Source organism: Glycine soja, chromosome 15, assembly GCF_004193775.1.
Source record: "Glycine soja cultivar W05 chromosome 15, ASM419377v2, whole genome shotgun sequence".
Taxonomy (NCBI): domain Eukaryota; kingdom Viridiplantae; phylum Streptophyta; class Magnoliopsida; order Fabales; family Fabaceae; genus Glycine; species Glycine soja.
Genome location: NC_041016.1, coordinates 9,151,207 through 9,169,018, shown reverse-complemented (window position 1 = coordinate 9,169,018; position 17,812 = coordinate 9,151,207). Strand labels below are relative to the sequence as shown.

Below are 17,812 nucleotides of genomic sequence, written 5' to 3'. Positions count from 1 at the left end.
TTTAACAAAAAAAAGTGGTAGTGGGTTTTCACCATTAATTTGTATTATGTTTGGATAGTTTGGAATAAGTCTACTTGGAATCTAATCTGACCCAATTATGTTGGATAGAATTTTTTAAGTGTTTAAGATCTAATGATAAACGGATTGGATAATAAATTATTATTTTTAACTTAATCAAACCCATATTATATAATTAAATTTATTATTATGTATAAATTAATTTTTAAATATAAAACACATTAATTCTTAACTCACATACTCTATTAAATTACCCATAATTTTTTAAAGTGTATGTTTTCATCTCAGCTTTGATTTTATTTATGTTTTCTCAAGCTAATACATACTTTATTTCAATAAAAAATAAAATATCATATTGGTATTAATTTTTATTAATCAAATATTATTATAATTTGATCTCTTTTAAGTATATTAAATCATTATATACTTACAAAGTTTTTAAAAAAAAAATTATTACTCTAAAAAAAATATTTTTTAAATATTCATACTTGATAATCGTGACTCATTTATGATCCGATTAGTTTTGGTTATGTTTATAAAAAAATTACACAAATCCAATCTAATCGGTATTAGAAAAATCGGACCCAAGAATGCTCCTATACCGTGCTCCTTCTACATAGCCCTTCGCAAAATAATTGGTTGCACCCTTGCTAGTAATATTTGTAACTTTTTGCCTAGTGGTAACTGCTTGATTCAACAAATGGAATTAGAGCAAATGAGTTCAAATTCGAGATTGTTGACTTAGCATCCAACATCTCCCCTGGATTTGATGGACCTTGAGAATTCTTTAAGGAAACCAAGTTGTGCCTTTACTAATAGTTATAGATTTCGGTCCAATGGTAAGTTCTTGATTTAACATGTTTGCATCCTAAAAGCTATGAAACATTGACCTACACTGAAAGTGTTTCAAGTTTGGGGTTTGTTCAACTTTAGAATCAAGATACCAGAAGCTAGAAATGATTTTTATGGGAGTAAATACAATACTCGTACTTACCTATCAACTTTGTAAGGATAATCTGGTATTTTTTTTATTAATTATATTAGTTAAAAGATAGGCGGTGCGTGCCTTAATTATTATTATTATTTTCGTTAAATATGATTGTAAATAATTGTTTGAAAAAAGATGATATAGTAACTACTTGTGATTGTGGGAAGCTTTTTAATAGTAGTTGAAAGATAAATTAGAAATAATAAATATGTACATAAAATGAGATAATCGCCTTTATTAATAGTCATAAATAATTTCATTATTTTTATTTTTGTTTTTTTTAAATCAAACAATCTCATATTTTTTTAAAATATATTTTTCATACCTTTAATATATATTTTTTTCAATTTATTATCTATAAAACATTTTATTTTATTATCTGATATTCTTATTTAACAAGAGTATCACATTATTATATAAGGATGATATGATAGATTAGCAAAGTTTCACATAATCATTTAATAGATTTAGACTAACCACATATATTCAAAGTAAAAAATTTGAAAATATCATGTAATAAAATGAAAATTTATTTTTTAGGTAATAACCTAAAAAATGAGTATGTTATAGGTATTGAAAACATTTAATTTTTTTTCTATTCATTTCTCTTAAAGTAACCATATGTTTAATAGAGAACAAATAAAATTTTAAAATTTAAACCGGAGGAAAAGTGGAAAAAAAATAAAAATTTAATTTTTTTTCTTGAGGTAAACTTTTTTTTTTCAACCAAACAAAACAAAGTACGTTGTTACATGTGTTTTCTTTTCTTTGACTTTGAATCCTTCTAAACTCATTGTTTCTACTCTATATTTTTTCAGACATATTTATCTATTTTCACTCCTTTCATCTTTTTAGTTTAAATTAGGTTTTTATAGTTTCGGATTCTTATCAAAATGATTATAACAAAATTCACGCAAGGGGAAACAATTACAGAGCATCTGCATCTGTTGCGCGTGCGGTGAGTACTGAGTAAGTAGGAAAAGAAAACAATTGTTGAATGAACAGAATAGGACAGTACAAGTTGTGCACTCTTGATCCGATCCGCACTGTTTTGGTGTCTTTTTTTTTTTTTTACAAATGTTTAAAATTGAATCAAATTGTCTATAAATAATTAAATTGATAAAATAAAATTGAAAACATCCTAAATTAAAAATAATAAATTTAAAAAATCACATTTTTTATGATTTGGTTTGATTTTAAATTCCGTATCCAACCAAACGGAATAAACTAAATATTATAATAATATTAATTTTTATTGTGATAATTAATGATAAGTATTAAATAATTTATTATTTTTCATTCTCATTTTATATATATATATATATATATATATATATATATATTACTTTAATATGTTAAAAAATGATATATTAATATTATTAAAAAATAAAAATAAAAATAATTACAAAATAATTAATAATAATATTTTATATTAATACTAAATAGAAATAAAAATAAAATTCATATTTAAAATAATTACTTAGGTTTAATTGATAAATTTAAATTATAATAATAAATTAACAAATAAAAAATCATAAAATTAAACCGAATCAAATTAAAAAAATTAATTTAATTTGATTTAAATTTAATATTATATTTAAATGAAACCAAATCAAGTTATATTTTTATTTTATATTTAATTTAAATGACTTTTTTATCTAAAAATTAAATTAAACCGAATCACATATAACCTATGCAATCAATCAAAACACAAAGCCCGCGCCCAACACGTGAAAATTTGAATTAGTACCAGCGGCAAACGGAACATCCGCAATCATCCGCCACGTGTCCCCGACCAAGACATCCTCTGTTCTTTTCTTTCTGACTAACACAGCTCTCACGCACACTCCTTGTTTCTCGCCTCAAGTTAGTAACCCTTCCTCTCTTCTTCTTCTTATTCTGTTTCAAAAACCATTTTTTATTATTTTCCGGATGGCGTCCGGTACTGTGAAACCTTCTTCTCGGTACCGTTCCTACGATTCACGCTCCTCCACTTCCTCTCATTTCTCCGACCCTTCCTCCTCCCATGAATTCAACAATCTCAAAACCAAAACCTCTTCTTCTTCTTCTCGCGCTCTCGTCAAGGCCAAACCCTCAAACACCGCCAAGGTGGACCCCACCTTCACCACCATGGTCAAGAAGTTCATGGACAGGAAACCCAAATCCTCCTCCTCGGCCGCCGCCACCGCCACCAGGTTGATTATTCCCTCCGATTTTCTCGCGAAGGATTTGAAGAAGGACGCGAAGAAAGTGGCGGGGTTCTCCGCGCTGCAGAAGAAGCTCTTCGGAAAGGGCGCTTCCGAGAAGAAGGAGAAGGTGAAGGCCTTGACCGAGGTGAAGAACAACACCAGGACATTGGCCATGGTGCTCAGGAGCGAGAGGGAGCTTCTCAGCATCAACAAAGAGCAGGAGCAGCAGGTTTCTCAGCTCAAGCAAATGCTTGAGGACAAGAACAAAGAGGTAAAAAAAATCTTGTGTTTTTCTTCGAGATCCCGCTTTGATCAGTGATGCATAAAACAATGTATATTAGTAGGAGCAATTCTCACTTCATAAACTGGCTTTTGGGGTTGAATTATGTTTAAATATGATACTATTAAAGTTTTCCTTAGTGATTATTGTTGGATTATTGGATTTATTGATTCATCTGTTATCGGGCTATTATCAAATCACTTGCAAACTTATGTTGGAGAGTTCAGTGACATGCCTAAAATACCATATATAAGTGGGAGCAATTATAATTACATGAGTTAATTTTTGAGTTGAGTTAAGTTCAAAATTTTAGAGATGTTTTGGATCTGATTCACATTGGGAATGGAAAAGGGCGTGTGTTTCAATAATGGGTGTTTGGATTTTGAATTTGCAGGTGGAGAAGTTGAAGGATTTGTGTTTGAAGCAAAGGGAAGAGATCAAATCGTTGAAGAGTGCGATACTGTTCCCTGATGTTATGAATTCTCAGCTTCAAGAGCTTCTAGAGAAGCAAGGTTCGGAGCTGAAGCAGGCAAAACAGGTTATTCCAGCTCTGCAGCAGCAGGTTTCTTCTCTCACTGGCCAGCTTCAAAGCCTTGCGGAGGACCTTGCTGAGGTATTATACTATATATAACTTGCATCCATTTATGGCAACAATTTATTGTCAAATCGGGGAAATGATGGTCATTGAAATTGGTTACTGATTGAGATGAACATGTTTTAACTACATATGATTATGCCTTTCATTGAAGCTTTCAATAACTGTATCTTCTTTAGGATACGTTTGAGTTCTATTTCAAAATTTGTTTTCAGTTTTCAAAATGCTACTAAAAAGGTTGTTCAGATGGTGGAGGAAGGCGCAAGACACTCAATGGAGTGTGGAATTGATTAAGTCAAATAAGATGAAATAAGATGAGAAAACATCTTCTAGAATCTAGATGTTTCTATTTTTGGTTGTTGAATAGTGTTGAATTGTTTTAAATACTTTTTTTAAAACAAAATTGAGAAGAGAATCAAACAAGTCGTGATTTGTTTTTGCTTTTTCATTTGCTTGTTAGGTCAAGGCTGATAAGTATTCAGCAAAAGCAGGTCTTCCAGGTTATGGAAGTTCTCCAAGAACACCAACACATGCCCGGGAAGATGCTTCTAACTTTTGGGTAAGCTTGCAATTATAATTCAAAATTATAATTATATATGATGGATTACTGGTCACAGAAATAAAAAAAGTCCTGCTATTAAGCCATAGAAAATGTCCTTAAGAAATTCTATTTTTACCTTCTAACCTGATAAGCATAAAAATTCTGCTATTAAGCCATGGAAAATGTCCTTGAGCAATTCTATTATTACCTTCTGACCTGACAAGCAATTTGGTTAATCTGCTCAACAATTTATGCAGGAATTCAGCTCTGATGACCAATCTGACGACCTATTACTGAATGATCTAAATCCATGCTTAACCCCCTGCGCTGTTAAATCAAGATCAAGGGTAACTAAACTTCTCTAGTAAAATTGTTGTGAATTTTCCCTTATGTTTCTGAAATTGGTTTCTTATCAAATGACTCCATTTCCTGCAGGAATTTGAGGGTAGGGGCTCTGGCTCTATGCATGATGAAAGCTTATCTGATGAGGATGATGCTAAAGTCTATCCTGGGATGAAGTTTAGCTCTCATGATCGCAAGTTTTCCAAAAGTTCCGACTGTTGCCATAACTCAAGCAAAATAAGCGTGGCAACCAAAGCAGGTCGAAGATCTGATGAGAGCAAATTGGCCTATGGAGGTAGAATGAACCATAAATTTGCATGAATAAATTTCAATCCCCTTGTTGAGATTTCTTATACCTTTTCCCCGTTACCAACTTTCAGTTTTGTTATTATACCGTCAATATGTCTGTTTCAGAAGTTGGACATTGTCTCTTGAAACATGTAAGATTAAATTACTCCTCGTTGTATATGTTGCACATGAGCATAGAATAAGGCCAAAATCAAGATCCTTCGATATGAACTACAAAGTACAAATCCTTAAACCCTGGATTTTATTTAGTCTTGCAAAGAACAATCAAGATCAATTTTTACATTTGGACTACCATTAGATCGCCTGCTTTCTATGATACTGTTTTTGCCTGCAAATACAGATCAATTTTAACGAGTCTAGTATCTATGTGCATGTTTGGTTTTTCATCTAACTTACTGTCACATGAATTTCGAGACAAATTCAACAATTGAATGCAAATTTAAGGGTGTAGTTGCTTTTGCAAATGGCCTCCTAGTCGGCTACCAATGTCTGTTTGAAACGGATACACAAACATGCTCTACATTTTCACCTATGGCTTTGTGACTTTGACAATTTGGAATAGAGCACGTTGACTTGAGAGTTGAGCATAGATGATTAGAGAAAAAAAAGGAAACACACCTTATAAGAAATGAAATATTCGTTTATTAAGCAAAGTTAAGTTCTCATTTCACTCTTTATCAACACATTGCTGATCTAAAGTGAATTATTATGTTTTCGACATGTCTACTTGATATATATAACATTTCACAAACATTCCTCCTGCCTTAGGCCATCCCACGACTAGTAGCTGTCCTAATAATCTGAAACAGAGCTGTCAACAAAACAACAATGAGTCATACATCTTAACTGAAACAAAGTGGGGGCAAGTCATTAAATTTTTAAACCATAGTCTTATTTTACTAAAAAAAATGAGATATTGCAATAGCATTAATGTAATCAAGTTTTTTTTTTAAATTTTTTTTGTTTGTTTTGCAAATCATTTAAATTTTAATATGAATAACTCTGGCAAGAAAACAATGCATAAATTTCATTAGAGATTTGGACATTCATGGAACACTTTCATGGGTTGAAGTGTCCAAAACAAAAAAAAAAGATATATGTAAACAGGAAATGAACATGTTTCGTGCACAGCTTTTCTACTCCTGTAGATGTGGCAACAAATTGTAACGACTCAATTATTTGCAAACAAAGTGTAATGTCGCAGACTGATGGGATATTTTTTGTGTGTGAACATATTGAAATATTGATTAATTTGAAAGTATAAAATTGAACTAGACTGTTGGTGTGCACAACTGCAAATAAAAATGTTAAGATAACAGAAGAACACACATGATCCAACGACAACAAAGACGAAGAATCCAAGCACGATGGGGCCCACAGGATAGGCATATCCCTTCTTAGAGTTTTCTGAACTTTTCTTGCTAATATTCTTTTCAAACCTTGCAATTTTCCTGTCCGCTAGGCGCTTTGAAGTAGTCTATGAAATCAAACAAGTTAAAGCAAACACAACAAATATCACCAATAATACAAGTGACAAATAACTCAGCTCAGTACTTTAGAAGAGAACGCAGAACCAAGAAGCATGTGACAAATAACTCAACTTAGATGAAACTAGTTCAGAATATACATAAACAAATTACACAACAGAGATTAGTCATAGTTAAACTAGGTAGATACTAGGTATCAATAATATTGTTTAAAAAAAGCTTAGCAAATACAGTACCTCGTTTTAACATGTTATTTTTTGTAAAATCCACTGGGAAATGTACATTGTTACAAAATAAACAAACAAGTAACAAAGGGGTTTTCTTTTTCGAAGGCTTGGCTAGGTGAGAATTCAAAAAAGATAAAAGAAAAGAGCTCGCTTCTATTTTATTTTTTTCGATACAAAGCTTTCTTCTAATTGATCACTTTCAAACAGCCCCACTTCCTTCATAATCAAAAGACTCAAAAAAGGTGAAATTTACGGAAAACAGCCCTTTCTTCTGACTTCTGAAACTGCAATGTCAAAAGGCAAAAAAGAAAAAAGATAACATTTTGCAGAGTGCAGACATTTTAAAAAGCATACGAAAAATCAGGAATTGAAATACCAAAAAATAATAATAATCAGGAATCGGGAACAGAAGAATGCAGCTTTATCATTCATGTTTTTTGTACAAATTTTATAGTTACAACGCCACGTCAATTGCAATTTTTTTTATAAAGCCTCAATTACAATTTAAAACCATGAACTTTGTATGCGAATATCATATCAATACAATTCAAAACAGTTTTTTTATTGGCTATGAATCGAAATAAAAACACAACAATAATATAGTACAGTTTTATGCTTGTAAGCTAAGATTTTTTTTGCTTTTTTCAGAATTACCTTCAGAAAAATCATGAACTAATAGAACCAACAAATCTGATTCTCAAACGACTCTGTAATACACAGTAACTAACACCGCACATACAAACTCCCAAAATCCACTCTTTTTTCTTTTTACCATTATCAAATATACGTATGGTTATTATTTTGTACTAAAAAAAGGTTAAAGAAAACCACAAACAAAAGCAGTAAGACAAGTCAAGGGGATCACAATGACATTCAACCAAATGCAGCACGCAGCATTATCACAAGGCAAAATTGTTCAGAAACAAAAGGAAAATAAAATGGAAAAGCAACCAAAATTACAGAACAAAATGGATGAGGGAGAGGAACTTTACCATAGTGGCGAGCAGATTAGAAACCAAGCCAACAACCCTTTAGGCGCAGTTTTAAGACCAAAAATTATATATTGGTATTATTATTTGGTTGTAAAATAGCTGCAAACTGAATAATGCACCGTTCCACACGTCCACAGTTTGCACTCTAACCTGACCACTGTTTTTTGTGCTTATTAAAAGGAGAGAACAAACATTTGTGTATGTCATACATATGAGTGTGCCACCTCCTTACGCTGACTCGTGGATTCTAAACCTACCCCTCTCTTCCACTTTAGGACGTTTTATTATTGATTTTTTATTTTTGGGGAAAAATATATGAAATTGGTGAGATATCTCTTGCGTTACGCCTCATATTAAATGAGTATGTAATTACGGACGTTACAATGGATAATTGGGGAGTTTGTCTTATCAACGGATACGTTGTGTTCAGGAATTAAATACAACCATAAATCTGGTCAATATATTTAATAAAATTAATTTTGCATTAAATTGAGTTTGACTAAAATTGATTTTAAAATAAAATACTAATTTGATTTTTTTTTAAAGTATACTACTAATAAAATTTAAAATAATTTCTTAATTCAAAATAAAAAAAAATTAAATTAATTTTATTTAAAATTATTTTTTAAATTGGTAATTATTTTTCAATGTAATTTTTTCAGAACATTTTTCAATGTAAATTAAACATGTAAAAATTTTACGTTAACTAGCATTTTAATTTAAGTTATGCAAAATAAATTGACAGGAATGGAACAGATTTTCTTAATTAGGTATTAATTTTTTTCTTGAAGATTTTTAAGTACTATCTTGGATTGTCTTATAAATGGGAAAAAAAGTTGATTGAAAAGTAGTCAATTTGATGTTACCAGCACGTAAATATAAAATATTACTTTTTTTTACACAGCCGTAAATATTATTTATATCATATTAATTATTATAGTATATTCAATATCTTTATCTCTTTTTTAATTTCTATATTTAATAATTTGACTACATAACATATTCAATAACTATGCAAACATTTACTGTTTTTAAATTGTCAATAAATATACTTATAATTTGACTACATATTAATTATGATATTTATTAAATATAATATAATATAAAGAAATAAAATATAGTTGAATACAGATATTAAAGAGTAGCTAATAATTATGCATTTTTTACACTTTCACTTTTTTGTAGTTATCAAAAAAGTTAATAATATATATATATATATATATATATATATATATATATATATATATATATGGATGAATCAAATTATATTGGTATAATTTTAATAATTATTATATTATTTTTATAATTTGATATAGAATATGATTTTTATAAATTTTTATTTGTGTCAAATTTTATCAAAATTGAATAACAATAAGATGATAATTAAATGATTCATATTTTTAGTATATTTTGAAATGTTTATATTGTGTTGATTTTAATATCTATGATCAAAATAAAAAATAATTTTAGATTAATATGAAATTTTTCATATGTGATATATATAAAAAGAATTTTCAATCTAAGAGTGAATTTTAAGAAAAAATTATTCAATTAAAATTTATAAAATGATGTAATAATTGTTAAAGTTACATCAATCTAATTTAATGTTTTCTCTTTTTCTATACGATAATTTATGACTGAATAAAAATATAAAACTACATTATCCTGTCAATAATTCTCTATTTTCTCAATATTACATGTATAATTTATTCTGAATTTTTATTTTATATTTTTATTAATTTTTATTCAATGAAAATTAATAAATATATTATATTCAAGGAATATTACATTTGACCATATTGTTTAATTTGACTATATATTATGTCTTATAAATATTGTATTTAATATATTAATATATATTAAAATCAATTCATTTTAAATATTTAATCACATTATTTAGTTTGAATACTTACTTTATATAATAAATATAATATTCAATTTTAGTCAAAAATCAATTTTATTTATTATATTTTCATCATACTATTTATAAAATATATTAATTAATTAATATAAATAATATTATTAATATTATATTTATTAAATGTATTTGTTTAAACATAATATATATAATATATCTTTAGTAAACATGTGACCTTATAATATATATTCACAATTAATTATTATAAAAATTACTACTATGCTAAATATTAATGACATTATTTAGTTTGACTATTTATTATATCTAATAAATATAATACTCAATATTAGTATAATCATTTTCTTAAAAGAAATATATAATCATTTCAGCTCAACTGAATTTTTTATTATTTTTTTACAGTAATTTTTTTAATTTTGTCACTAAGACAAGTATTATTTTTTTTCCGGGTTATTCTTACCCCTGAACCCTCTAAACCTTAGCTTCTATTCCATCCGAATTAAAACTATTAATGTTTTTTTTTCCCAAAAACTATTGATGTTTTATAGTTTAACAAATTACAACAACATCTTTTGAAATTTCGTGTAATTATACAAATATATTCAGTTTTTTTAATCATATTCACTTTTCTTATATGAGGGTCTTAGTGTAATATTTTTTATTCATAAAAGGGAATTAGTGTAGAAAAATAAAAAGAGTTGAGTTCATGTGTTAGTATTTAATAAAAGTTCAGGGCATTACGGTAATTTACTCTTTATAGTATTTAAGTCTCATTAATTATTTTTCTCCACATAAATTTCTATTTAAAAATTATGATTTATTTCATAATCACTCTCATCATAAATATTAAATAAATGAAGATATTTTAAACTAAATATATAGTTTGGGAATAATATCAAATATTTTTTAAACTATATACATTAATTCATTCAAGAGAGAATACTATTCTTGAAGCTTGTTTTTCAGTGTTTGAAATTTCACTGTTTTTTTTTTCAAAAAAGAAAATAACCCCTTCCCTCTTTTTTTCTTTGGGGTGCAAGAGAAATTGATGAGATTTTAAGTTTAACCAATTATACTTCACATGCACAAATGTATTTTATACTACATTACTTGAATTGGATATGTCACATCTTAATTTATTTGAGAATTATTTAATTTGAGAAAATATTTTTTTATTTCTTATTTGTATAGAAAACACAAAAAGTAAGTTTTTTTATTTAATATATTGAAATTTTTAATTATAATTTCAGAAAAAAATAATTTTTTTAATAGATTGATCTCTATATATCAGTATAAAAATATTTAAGCACATAGCTAATAAAAAAATGTAATAAATATAACATTTGAAATAACTATTATACATACAAATTAATAAATTTACCATAATTTCGATTCGGATAAAAATATAAAAAGTAATACATTAACTATTTACTCTTTTATAACATCAAAACGCCCCTTAACTTTTTCAAGCATCGTGAATTGCGCAAGATAAAGAGTTATCCGCATTTCAGCTTTTATTTATTTATTATATCATTTAAAATCAGTGACTGCTTTTATATTTGCATAAGAAAAGGAAAGCAAAAAAGTTGATAAGAGATTCGGGCACGCTACATGAAAATCTGAAACATGCCATTTCTTTTCTCACACTGCCAGAACTTTCCAAACTAAAAATTACCAATGTAAGAAATCTGACTTCCCAGCTTAAGGTTCCGTGGTTATTATGCACGGCAAAATCTAGTACTTGCATATGGTAATATATCATGCCTCTCAATTTGTTATATTCTTTTAGTTCTTTTTAGTCATACAGTACTCCCTTAACAGTTTGACCATTTACCATTAACTGTTAATTCATTTCTTTACAATAGTGCTACAATGCACTTGAATAAAAAATGGAATTTAACAGCTTTTAGTTTTATCAATTGATAATAATTTGGCATGACTCATAAAAATTATGCAAGTTGTTTGTAATTTCAGTATTATTATCACTAACTTCAGAATGTATTGGTTTGTTTTCACGAGTAAACACATTCTATCCGATTAATATTCATAACAATGATATCGAAAATGACTACATAACGTAACCCAATAACTATATACTGAGTTTGTTGATTGATATCACTTTTAATTATTAAGATCAAGATATTATCATATTGTTTGAAGTTCAATCTTACATGTCACCTATTGGCCTTTCGTATAGGTGACAAAATGTCTATTTACTTTAAATAATTTATAATTATAGTTAATGGACATATTATAAAATTCATAAATTTTTGAATGATTCAAGTTTATAAATATTGATGCATAAACCACCAACCCAAGTCGCTTGTCACAACTTTGTTTTGGGCCAATTTTTGTTCCAACATTAGAAATAAAGGCTGTGCAAAGTGCAAAAAATATGAATCGTGTTTATATTATTCGCCGTGTTTGTGTTTGCACTTACAACCATTTAAACGCAAGTAGCTGCTTCTCTGTTTTGGACTTTTAATGTATTAATTGGAACTCGTGCTAACAGATTCACAAACTTAGCCTTAGCCATACGGGATGTAAGGATATGCAAAAGTGGCTAAATTTATCAAAGAACCTAAACTTTATATTACTGCCATCAATTATTAAGTGATCATTGCAATAGATATTACCATAATCATTCACTACTACATATACAAGAAGAACCTTGAACCACTGGTAGTAGTTTCTAACCTACCAATGCACATTTTTGGTTTTGTTACCACCATACAAACGGAAGAGGCTGAAAGCAGAAATACAAGACATGACCACCATGCTAAGGCTAGCCACAAAAGCACTAGCTATCCCTTCTCCCACTTGGTTGCAGAATTTCCCATACATGTTGCATATCTTCATCCATTGCAGTTCTGGCTGGCCAACCCTTGCAATCATACCCGATTGCCCTGCCGCCGCCAATGCCACCACTGTTACATAGGCCATTACCTTCATACATAGAAATTTTATGTCATTAGTGTAATTATTACATTATATAGCACATGTTTAACTAAAATACTAACTTATGTTAGTGCAAAGGTTTCTCACTATGTGAAAGTACAAGTGAGAATCATTATATGTGGCCGTACCTTTCCATATGTAAACAAGTTGTTTTCAGATTCGAATTCATAGCCAAGGTCACCAAAATGCAACTAAAAGAAAAAATGTGTAAATCTAGTACCGAGGTGTTTCAAGATTAGTACTTGTTTAGCTAATCAGCTATAAAAGACAAGGAAAAAATATGTTCTGTAAGATGAGGATCCATTTAACGAAAGTGAATAGAAAATTCTTTCATTCGGTAAAGGTGTATTAAAGTTGTAGGATAAGACCATATCTACCATGCCCATTGTGTTTTAATTGATTTGGTCATTACTCATTCCAACTACCATTAAAAATCCCAACAACCAGCACACACTTGGGATACCCCCCCCAATCATGGAATTAAGTATGTCTTACGGTGAATAATGCCCAAGTCTTAACATCAATCAGGTACGGTTCCCTAAAAGGGTCCCCCACGGTACCAGTTACCCTTGCTTGACAAGACAAACTTGAGATCCTTATGTTTTGCTGTCTAAATTTGAGCCTTAATCTCAAACCGACCCAAGTTGGGCCTCTGACACATGTAGAGAGCATAAATTCTAGAAAAGAAAATATCAAATGTTCAAACTGCAATTCCAGGAAAAAACATCTCCTTTGATGGTTTAGTCTAACTAGTGATATGTGTTCACAATTCCATTTCATTGATCAATTAGGTAGACTAAAAGGAACTAATTGGATGCAATCAATTAACAATGGTTCATATGAATTTCTTTGAAACTAAGAACAGCCTACCGAGCTAGGCTTCAACTTTAGGCAATTGTCGTAGGGAAAGCTATCAAAATTCAATAAAAAACAGGAAAATCAATATGTAATGAGTATCCAATAAGACAGTGATGCAAGCATTTTGAATGTTGATACTTAAGTTTTGGTCAGTACAAAAGAAAAGCAAATATGCAGTGTTTTTTATGTATATAAAATATACCTGATCACCAGAAAAAATGGCCCAAGCTAGGGGCTTGCTGAAGAGTACTCTTCCCCTGATCATACTAAGGATACAGCGCAACCCTTGGATTAAGGAGTAGCCAGCAGCTAACCCATTTGCAACCACCAGGAACCTGCAAAGTTTTGGCAATAAAAAGCAAGGTTTTAAACTGTGGTTCCTGTTTGAGATTTTGTTGCAATTCTTGGTATTGCGGAAAATTGCAGACAAATGTATCCACAATTGTGATTGTAGATACCCAAAAGTTGTGGCTGAAACCTTGTTATAGACTTTTTTTAAAATCTTGATCAAAAGAGAAGATTGGAGAGCAAAGAGCTTACACCAAAGACTTCATGTCTGTAAATTTAGCTTCCTTCTGAAATGAGAAAAACTCCTTGACTTCGGAATCAGTCCCCACAAGAACAGCTGCAAGAACCCCTAAACCAAGGATCACACACCTCAACACCAATTCTGTTATCTTGATCTTCCTATCTAACACTTTCACATTTGTGCTGTGGTAAACTGGGACATTCCCAGGACTAACACCTACACCCAAATAACTACTCATTTCTCCTCCAAAATCAGCACTCAGAAACAAGAAACACAGTTCAATATAAAAGAGTTCCTCAAATCCACCTAGAGAGAAAACCAGTGAGAACTATGGATGAGAACACCAACCTTAACCCCCTCACTACTTATTATATATAGACACAACACAAGTTGTTATTTCCCCCCCTTATAAGATAGTGATGGTGGTGCTTAATTAGCTGCAATGCTGCACAGCGTGCCAAGTAGTGAAAACTTAAGGTTTCTAGGACAGACTAGAGAAAGTGTATAGGTAGATAAAAAAGGCACTTCCACCTATGCGTACAAGGCCATTAAATGGGTCTGCTCTGACCTCTGGTTCAGCATTTAAGGATTGGTAAATGCAAAGAAGAAAAAAAATGTGGTTTTGAGCGCTCCTTTATTGTGTCTAGGAAGAAGTAACAGTTTTCCCGTCCCTAGAAAGGATCTGATATGATAAAAATGAATTGAGGAGACTACCTTAATTCTGATCATATAAGGACACTGGTTCAATTTATGATGCCCCATTTTTCTTTTTGGCCTAGACCATACCAAACACATGGTGAAGGAAGATATGGTGCCTAGTTTTTACCATTTTTTTTTTCTGGTGTTTAGGGAATGGATGGGGGTGCTAAACAGAACAAAAAAGTGACCTTCCCTGTGGTAGAAAATTTACTTGATAAAGCAGAATAAGAGTTAGCTTGACCTAGTGTAGAAATTTGGTTGTTGAAAAGTTACTCAAAGAGAAAAGCTGGTGGAGGAATCAAGGGTCATCAAGAGTATTGATTATTTGGATCTTTTGATAGGTAATGTGCAGGTAAGAGTATTTGTGATTATGCTCAAAAAATCTGTCATTAGTCTCATTAATAAAGAATTGAGTGTGTTCACACATGACATGAAAGGATAACAAACCATGCCAAGTATAAATGAAGATAATGCCGTCCCACGACTACATATCAACAACTTGGTTCCACTAACACAGTCCATAACGCTTGCATAATTTACCCTTAAGAATTGCAAGATTGTCTTTACATGTAGAAAGAGAGTTTATCTCAATTCTCAAGTCCTTCCAAGGAAAGGCACGTTGTATTATCCTTTGCTTCTTTTATAGATGGAGTTACTATAATATGATTTTGACTATATTTTATTTTTCTAGTACATATCTTGTGACCTGCATTTGCTATTTCCCAATTCCCACCATGCCTGTCCATTTGAAGTAAAATAAAAATAGGAGCTTTTATATCATGGAAAGCTATTACTGACTGACACATACCTTTGCGTATGGTGCAATGCCGTCTGAAGCACTGAGCATATGTTCACGGCCTTGCTCTCTCAATTTTGAGTGTTAATTTTATTTTATCTTTTATGCATAAGTTATCATATTTTAAGCTTGTATTTATATAAAAAAAACATATAATAAAATATGAACGACCTTGTAAACAAACCTATAATTTTAATAGCTATATGGTTGTACATTGACGATTTACTTTTCTCTTTCTCATAATCACCCTCTTGTTAGGCATCTCTTTAGATGTAAAAATATTGATGATTGTTCAAACTTGAGAACCTACTTGATGCAGATGGGAAAGGGAGGGGTTAAGAGTGGAGGGCCTATATCAACACGCGTCTTGGGTTGGAAGAGATATTAAAAAGTGTGACTGATTCATGTTCAAATATGATATGATATTATGAATTGTCTCAATACATGGCTTTTGTGGGATATCCCTCGGAATTCACGGCATCAAATGAGTGATAGCATTAGCAGCTCTCTGTCCCTTCTCATAGGAATAGAATCAACTTGATGATGCTACTCTCCCATGCCCTTAGATCATAACGTGATAGCATTCGATAAGATGAGATTTGCCAGAGTATAATAAGTGCATGTTTAGTTTGTAGTAGGATAAATTATTATTTTGTTACTTAATATATAAATTGATGATAATTAAAAATTATTATTTAAGTTTGAATGCGTACAAATGTAATAATTATATCTTGAACAATTCAATAATAAATTGATTCTTAAATTTTGTTACTTATGTCAAATAAATTATCAAAAATTATAATTTAATGTTTGAATGATTTCACAAAACTTAATATCTAAACATAATTATCATACATTTTATTCATTCAGATATTAAATTAATTTTTTATATATTTAGAGATTAAATTATCATCCATTTAAGGACTAAAATAATCATTTACTCATCTTCAATTTAAAATTAAAAAATATGTTATAAAAGTAAAACTAAAAAAACATTTTATTTGATTTTCAGTTGAGTTTAATTTTAAACTATGTTTTGTTATAATTTTATCTTGAAATTCAATTTGAAAGTTAAGTTGTTTTTTTAAACTCAATTGTAAATTTCATCCAAACTTAAATTTACAAAATTTAATGTAGACATACTCTAAGTATGCGTTTGATTTTCCATTCACAAACATTCTAAGTACATGTTTGTATTTGCGTTGAAACAAACACAGCACCAATGCTTCGTGCCCCTAGCGTTTGCATTTTTTTAAGAACGCGTGAAATGTCAGTTGAACGTGATCCAAACAGAGCCTAAAAAGACCCTTTTCCACGTGTAAATTGTTAGACACGACAAACCCCTCCGGGCCAGTCCGAAAGGAAAAAAGAGCTCAAATTGTAGTAGTGGAAACCCGAATCTCCCACGGACGTCACATTCTTCAACCAAACATCACTTTCTAACATTAACTATTGACATGACTTAGACTTGGAGCGGTGTACTTCAGCCTCACGCCACAGTATTCAGTAAAGTCTAGGCGAATAAGACATTCATGCAGTTTTTTTTTTTTAATAGATATTAATCGTTAATTTATTAACTTTTTAGTCAGCAGAATCGATCGAATTTATAATTTTTTTATTTTTTATTTTTTAGTTATCCAATCAATTTTATATCTCTCTTTCTATATATCTATATATATGAATTAAGTTACCTCTACATGGATGTTAGTTTTGATTATGATTCTGTACAGATAAGTAATAACACCAATGTAATATTGACTCTTCCACCCACTAATGAAATGATGATCAAAATAATAACCCTGCATTTTCAAAGGCTATAAAAAGTACAAACTGCTCTATGTAAAGTTGTAAACAGCTTAACCATAAAAATGGAATATAATTCAATTGGGATGAACTTAATAATCCACCGACAGGAAAAGAAATAAAGAGGTAAAACAGATTAATTTTTTCTTCTATTAAAAATCAAATTGTATATCTAAATTTCTGTAGAAGATGAATGAGATTATTTTTAAAGAAATTAAAGTATATGGATTGATTTTAATTTAAAACAAATTTATTTTATTTTATCTTTTTTTTCCTTATAAATACTTGTTGAAAAATTATTCAAATATTACCTAATTCAGTCATT

General features: G+C 29.7%; 3 protein-coding genes across 3 annotated transcripts; 1 reads left to right on the top strand and 2 right to left on the bottom strand.

The window, feature by feature from the left end:
* Positions 1–2,843: 2,843 nt before the first annotated feature.
* LOC114386704 (desmoplakin-like) lies at positions 2,844–5,559 on the top strand. The gene is made up of 5 exons (XM_028346743.1): positions 2,844–3,466; positions 3,870–4,088; positions 4,531–4,629; positions 4,869–4,958; positions 5,047–5,559. The coding sequence occupies exons 1-5, from the start codon at positions 2,939–2,941 to the stop codon at positions 5,272–5,274; spliced, it is 1,164 nt and encodes a 387-aa protein (XP_028202544.1). The 5' UTR covers positions 2,844–2,938; the 3' UTR covers positions 5,275–5,559.
* A 322-nt stretch (positions 5,560–5,881) lies between these two features.
* LOC114386705 (probable stress-associated endoplasmic reticulum protein) lies at positions 5,882–8,218 on the bottom strand. Its single transcript, XM_028346744.1, has 3 exons — positions 7,969–8,218; positions 6,592–6,739; positions 5,882–6,073 (listed from the first exon to the last, which is right to left on the bottom strand). The coding sequence occupies exons 1-3, from the start codon at positions 7,969–7,971 to the stop codon at positions 6,027–6,029; spliced, it is 198 nt and encodes a 65-aa protein (XP_028202545.1). The 5' UTR covers positions 7,972–8,218; the 3' UTR covers positions 5,882–6,026.
* Positions 8,219–12,408: 4,190 nt separating this feature from the next.
* Positions 12,409–15,354, bottom strand: LOC114387189 (CASP-like protein 2B1). Its single transcript, XM_028347333.1, has 3 exons — positions 14,201–15,354; positions 13,863–13,995; positions 12,409–12,790 (listed from the first exon to the last, which is right to left on the bottom strand). Exons 1-3 carry the CDS (start codon positions 14,425–14,427, stop codon positions 12,542–12,544), a joined length of 609 nt encoding a protein of 202 aa, XP_028203134.1. The 5' UTR covers positions 14,428–15,354; the 3' UTR covers positions 12,409–12,541.
* Between the last annotated feature and the right edge of the window lie 2,458 nt (positions 15,355–17,812).

Coding starts and splice junctions, on each gene's coding strand:
- LOC114386704 (XM_028346743.1), top strand. CDS start 2,939: ATGGCGTCCGGTACTGTGAAACCTTCTTCTCGGTACCGTTCCTACGAT. Junction 3,467..3,869: donor TTGAGGACAAGAACAAAGAG/GTAAAAAAAATC, acceptor TTGAATTTGCAG/GTGGAGAAGTTGAAGGATTT. Junction 4,089..4,530: donor TTGCGGAGGACCTTGCTGAG/GTATTATACTAT, acceptor TTTGCTTGTTAG/GTCAAGGCTGATAAGTATTC.
- LOC114386705 (XM_028346744.1), bottom strand. Junction 6,074..6,591: donor CTTTGTTGTCGTTGGATCAT/GTGTGTTCTTCT, acceptor TTTTGTTGACAG/CTCTGTTTCAGATTATTAGG.
- LOC114387189 (XM_028347333.1), bottom strand. CDS start 14,427: ATGAGTAGTTATTTGGGTGTAGGTGTTAGTCCTGGGAATGTCCCAGTT. Junction 13,996..14,200: donor ACAGACATGAAGTCTTTGGT/GTAAGCTCTTTG, acceptor AAAACTTTGCAG/GTTCCTGGTGGTTGCAAATG. Junction 12,791..13,862: donor CCATTTTTTCTGGTGATCAG/GTATATTTTATA, acceptor CTATGTATGAAG/GTAATGGCCTATGTAACAGT.